General features: G+C 40.9%; 1 protein-coding gene and 1 long non-coding RNA gene across 6 annotated transcripts in view; one reads left to right on the top strand and one right to left on the bottom strand.

Annotated features, from left to right (window-relative positions):
- The window catches only part of dnajc5b (DnaJ (Hsp40) homolog, subfamily C, member 5 beta), a 25815-nt gene extending 21219 nt beyond the window's left edge, over positions 1–4596 (top strand). For all 4 annotated transcript variants that reach the window (XM_043689276.1, XM_043689277.1, XM_043689279.1 and 1 more), the window contains exon 5: positions 3681–4596. In XM_043689276.1, coding sequence (XP_043545211.1) covers positions 3681–3775 — 95 coding nt within the window. In that variant the 3' untranslated portion in view covers positions 3776–4596. The remainder of the gene's footprint in view (positions 1–3680) is intronic.
- Positions 1–5457, bottom strand: part of LOC122549442 — a 24276-nt gene that overhangs the window by 8893 nt on the left and 9926 nt on the right. Inside the window, exon 4 of one of the 2 annotated variants that reach the window (XR_006311531.1) lies at positions 3624–3707. The exons of the other annotated variant lie outside the window; for it this stretch is intronic. This is a non-coding gene — a long non-coding RNA (uncharacterized LOC122549442). Of the gene's footprint in view, positions 1–3623; positions 3708–5457 lie in introns of those variants that run through there. 2 annotated transcript variants of the gene reach the window in all.

Raw genomic sequence — 5457 nt, 5'->3', positions numbered from 1 at the left:
CCCAGTTATCTCTCCACCCTGGAGGCTCCCTGCCTTCATTCCTGATGAAGGGCTTTTGCCCGAAACATCGATTTTCCTGCTCTGCAGATGCTGCCTGACCTGCTGTGCTTTTCCAGCACCATTCTAATCTAGACTCTGATCTCCAGCATCTGGCTGTCCTCACTTTTGCCTAGTTGATAATAATGGAGCCCCAGCCCATCCCTGGACTCACCAAATTGTAATGGGATCAGGGATAATGGGTGCCAGTGTGCTGATTTAGTGAGGCCCATTGACATACCAGCTGGGAGACCTCTGACAGTCCCATACCCGGGGGGACGGGGGGGTTCTCCCTTTACTGGCAGACTAAAGGAGGGCCTCTCTCATGACAAGTGGGTCCAGTCATCGTGGTTCTTGTTGCAATGAGTAGCATTGTATGTGAGAATTCAAAACATTTGGAACCTTTTCACTAGAGAGCCTCATGATAAACCTACTCTCCTGTTTCCAATCAGTCATACCTATGAAGCAATTACATTTGATTCAGATTCCATTTATAATCGCTTTCTTTGAATTCTCTTTCTGTTCTGAAATCCAAGTCACACCCTGAACTGTAAATGAAAAGGTCTGACTTCATGGCATGTATAAAAGACTGGTCGGATTTTTGAAATTTTTGAAAAAAACTCCTAGCAGTAATCAACCAACATAAATTAAACACGCTGGGAAGAGTTAGTTCACTGAAACACACTCAACCCCACTAACTGAAAGGGAACAAAGTTCTCACAGTGGTTTGGATAGAAAAGTACATCACCCAGTATCGACTCCTGCGATAAATGTACTGTCACAATGTCTATGAACCCAAGACATCTGTACAGTTCGGGATGTGCTGCTGCTTTGCTGAAAGATTTGAAATATCTTCGGCAGCTTGCCACAGTGCCTTTCTATTTTTGAATGTTGGAAGGTTAACTATCGCAGCACTGACATCTTAAAATCATCCTGGATTTCAAAGGCATTCAGAGGTCAGTGGGCAGAGCTCCATCTACAAGCTTGAGTAAGCATGCACAGATATCCATTGACTGAATAGGATGAGAAACTGTGGTGTGACTATACCCGTATAAACTCGTGCTGCTTCTATGGATGTCTGATTTTGCTATCTAAAATGCATAAATTTTATGATGAATGTGGCTAATGAGAGTATCTTTTGATCACTCTTTCAGAATGACATTTGTGCCAATTGCTTACCATTTTTGAGAGTAATTTTTTTTCTACACCCCCAACCCCCAGTACTATTTCACACTGAGTCTGGGAAAATGTCTTCACTGAATTCCAATTTCACAGCAGCTGGCAATTCCCTGCCCCCAGTATTTGTTCAGCACACGTGAACCTAGACAGTGTATATCAGCAAACCCTTCTAATATGAGGACATCCCTGGAAAACTTAATCCTGTCCTGATCAAATATACATTCAGAGTTTCCAACAGGGATAATGAAATGGGGGTTTCTTCCAAGAACAGACTAAACTTTGAACTTGGGAATTTGGTGGCTGGAATTTAATCAAATGGTGAATACACTTGACAAATCACATAAAGAAGCAAAGTAATGTATTTTTAAAGAGGCACCATCTAAAGATAGCAACCATGGAGTGCAGCTTATCATATTCCTTCCACTGGAGACCTATATCATCATGTTTAGCTGATCACATTTCAGTATTCCGAAAATCCATTTGAATTTAAATTCTGTTTTCCTAATACACTTATTGTTGAAACACTTTAACAACTGCACATTTGTTGATGCTGATCCAGCATAGTCCTACTAGTAATTTTCATATATTTCAAATTATGTGAGCATTTCCAAAATAGGAAATAATATTCCATTCTATAATATGCATTTCACTCAGCAGCTGATACTAGAGAATGTTTCTCCAGCTGCCTCCCTCTGCCAAAATAAATTCTATCAATGGTTCAGCAGTGGATGACCACTTGAAAACTTGGAGAACTGTTTGCACTGTGTATTGTTTATTTGCACAGTGAAAGCATAATGTTTTTCTGACAAATTAAATGCACATTTATCACATACATAATTATTGCTAGTTTCTGGTTTCCAGGAGGTGAACTGAATTAATTATAGATCAAATAATGCCCATTTTTGGGGAACAAAAGGACATACATGCCATCAAACAGAGCAACAGTAACCAACTTGCTAATTGATCAGAAGGACTGAAATTTTCAGAAATATATGTTCAGTGCATAGTTCATTAAAAATGGTGCCAAATGCTCTTCTGTAAAGTTTTGGTTTGTGTTTTCATTGAGTTGGGTTAAATCAGGATGGTTTTAAAAATAAAAAAAAAATAACTGTGGATGCTGGAAATCAGAAACAATATCAGAAATTGCTGGAAAAGTTCAGCAGGTTTGGCTGTATCTGTGGAGAGAAAAGTCAAGATTAGAGTGTTGCTGGAAAAGCACAGCAGGTCAGGCAGCATCCAAGGAGCAGGAAAATCTACGTTTCAGGCAAAAGCCCTTCATCAGGAATCCCGCACCGTCCACACATCAATTAATTCAATATGCGCCGTGACGTAAATTCCTTCTCTTTGGATGCTGCCTGAACTGCTGTGCTTTTCCAGCACCACTCTAATCTTGACTCTAATCTCCAGCATCTGCAGTACCCACTTCTGACCTCTGTAGAGAGAAATGAGAGTTAGCATTTTGGATCCAGGGACCCTTCCTCAGAATAGCCTTCAGAAATGCTGGGCAGGTCCTAATTCTCACCACTATTCCACTTCCCTGGAATTTTCTTTCTGGGATGAGATAAAGGTGTGGTATTGAGCATGCACATAGCCCTCCTGCTGTTGCATACTCCATTGTGAGTGTGGGCATTGTAGAACCCCAGCATGTTTGATGGAGTTGGGCCTGTTTTGTTTATAGATGTGGTAAATGCAAACTCAAAGGAGTCATTAAGCATGAGGAAACCCTACTTCTGAATTGGGAATAATGAAAAGAAACTGCCATTCACCATTTTCTCAAATTATATTGTTGCTCTTACCTTCCCAAAAAGCTGCCAATTCTGCACACCCCCACCCCACCCCAACCCAGGCACTGCCCAGGATGAAAATATGGCAGGCAAGGACCTTTTCGATGGAAATGTATCGGCAAAATTGGGAACTCACCCACTTCCTCTTCTCCCACCTCCTTCGCCTTACAGTCATGGAATCATACAGTTTAGAGGAGGCCCTTCAGCCCATCAAGTCTGCGCCACCAAAAATATAATACTATCTACACTAGTCCCACATTCGCTCACTAGGCTCATGGCCTTGAATGTTATGATATTTCAAGTGCTAGTCCTCATACTTTTTAAAGGTTGTGAGGTTTACCACCTCCAATGCATTCCCTCTGGGTGAAAATATATTTTCCTCAAATCTCCTCTAAACCTCCTTTCCTTCACTTTAAAATTATGTCCCCATGCTATTGACCCTTCAAGAAAGGGGAACGGCTACTTTGTATTCCCCCTATCCATGGCCTTCATAATCTCATACATCTCAATCAGGAGTCCCCTCCACCTATACTGTTGTAAACAACCTGAGCTTATCCAGCCTCTTTTCGAACCAGATAATGTATTTTTGCTTCAGAACTTCAGGCCAAGACAAATCGAGACAGTATTTTAATGCATTGATTCAGACTTTGATTCAGACTTCCTGTTGCTTTGTTGTTGCAGATGGGGAGATTCCAGTTGTGCTGCAGCCTACAAATGCAAATGAGAAAACTCAGCTCATTGGCGATGGCCGACGTAGCTACAACACAGATGGGTAGAATTTAAGAGAACAACAAGTTGTGCTGAAATTCTCAGCAACTGTTACGATGTGGACATGCCATGGAACGTGGTTGTATTTTCTGTTTGGTAAATAACATTATCAGCTATGGTCTTGATATTACACAAACAACCACCATCACTAGTTACCACAGTGGTAAAAAGCAATTTGAAAACCCTATCTTCAAGCAAAGCCCAGTATTGTTGTAAAAGCTTTAAATTATATTCATTTTTTTTCTCAGTTTACTTTATAACATCATCTGGAATCAAACACTTCATTATTTGAAAAACTGCTGATTCTCTTTAATATGTTTTCTCCGTCAAATATGTCATATTTTGTATACCATGTAACCAGATTTCACCTTGGATAAGCAGATGTATTTTATTCAATAAACTCCATCTAACATACGAGGGTGGAGATGAAAATTAACTCTCATTTCCACTTTACTAGCAATTCATTGCCTCAACAATAAAAAAATTAGAAATAATATTTTACTACAAAATTTTGCAGTAATTCTGATACTTGCTCCTGAATTGTTTGTGGTTGGAATATTTTCATGGCACCTCTGAAAGTAATAGACTCACTGATCTCGTAACCACTGTGACAAAGTCTGGGTGACAGCAAGGAGTAAGGCAAGGACTTTTATCAGTTATAGCTTAGAAACTCTTTGTGGAGTACAAGTGAACTGTGCTAGAGATTTTAGCAAAGTGTCTTAGGTCAAAAAAATCATTAAAAGTACTTGAATAGATACTGTATGAGAATTAGACAATAGACAATAGGTGCAGGAGTAGGCCATTCTGCCCTTCGAGCCTGCACCACCATTCAATATGATCATGGCTGATCATCCTTAATCAGTATCCTGTTCCTGCCTTATCTCCATAACCCTTGATTCCACAATCCTTGAGAGCTCTATCCAACTCTTTCTTAAATGAATCCAGAGACTGGGCCTCCACTGCCCTCTGGGGCAGAGCATTCCACACAGCCACCACTCTCTGGGTGAAGAGGTTTCTCCTCATCTCTGTCCTAAATGGTCTACCCCGTATTTTTAAGCTGTGTCCTCTGGTTCGGCACTCACCCATCAGCGGAAACATGTTTCCTGCCTCCAGAGTGTCCAATCCTTTCATAATCTTGTATATCTCAATCAGATCCCCTCTCAGTCTTCTAAACTCAAGGGTATACAAACCCAGAAGCTCCAGTCTTTCAGTGTAAGGTAATCCCGCCATTCCAGGAATTGACCTTGTGAACCCTCCAATCCGCAGGAACTGATTCCGAATCTATCGAACTCTGGAAAATAATCACCAACGCATCCACGATTTCTCGAGCCACCTCCTTCAGTACCCTGGGATGTAGACCATCAGGCCCCGGGAACTTATCAACCTTCAGACCTAACAGTCTCTCCAACACCAATTCCTGGCAAATATAAATTCCCTTCAGTTCAGGTCCTTCAGCCACTGTTACCTCAGGGAGATTGCTTGTGTCTTCCCCAGTGAACACAGATCTGAAGTACCAATTCAATTCTTCTGCCATTTCTTTGTTCCCCGTAATATATTCCCCTGTTTCTGTCTTCAAGGGCCCAATTATAGTCTTAACCATTTTTTTTGCCTTTCACATACCTAAAAAAACTTTTACCATCCTCCTTTATATTATTGGCCAGTTTACCTTCGTACCTCATTTTTTCTCTGC

This window comes from Chiloscyllium plagiosum, chromosome 4, assembly GCF_004010195.1.
Source record: "Chiloscyllium plagiosum isolate BGI_BamShark_2017 chromosome 4, ASM401019v2, whole genome shotgun sequence".
NCBI classification, from domain to species: Eukaryota; Metazoa; Chordata; class Chondrichthyes; order Orectolobiformes; family Hemiscylliidae; genus Chiloscyllium; species Chiloscyllium plagiosum.
Note: the sequence above shows the minus strand (reverse complement) of the source record. Positions and strands in the feature narration are given on the sequence as shown.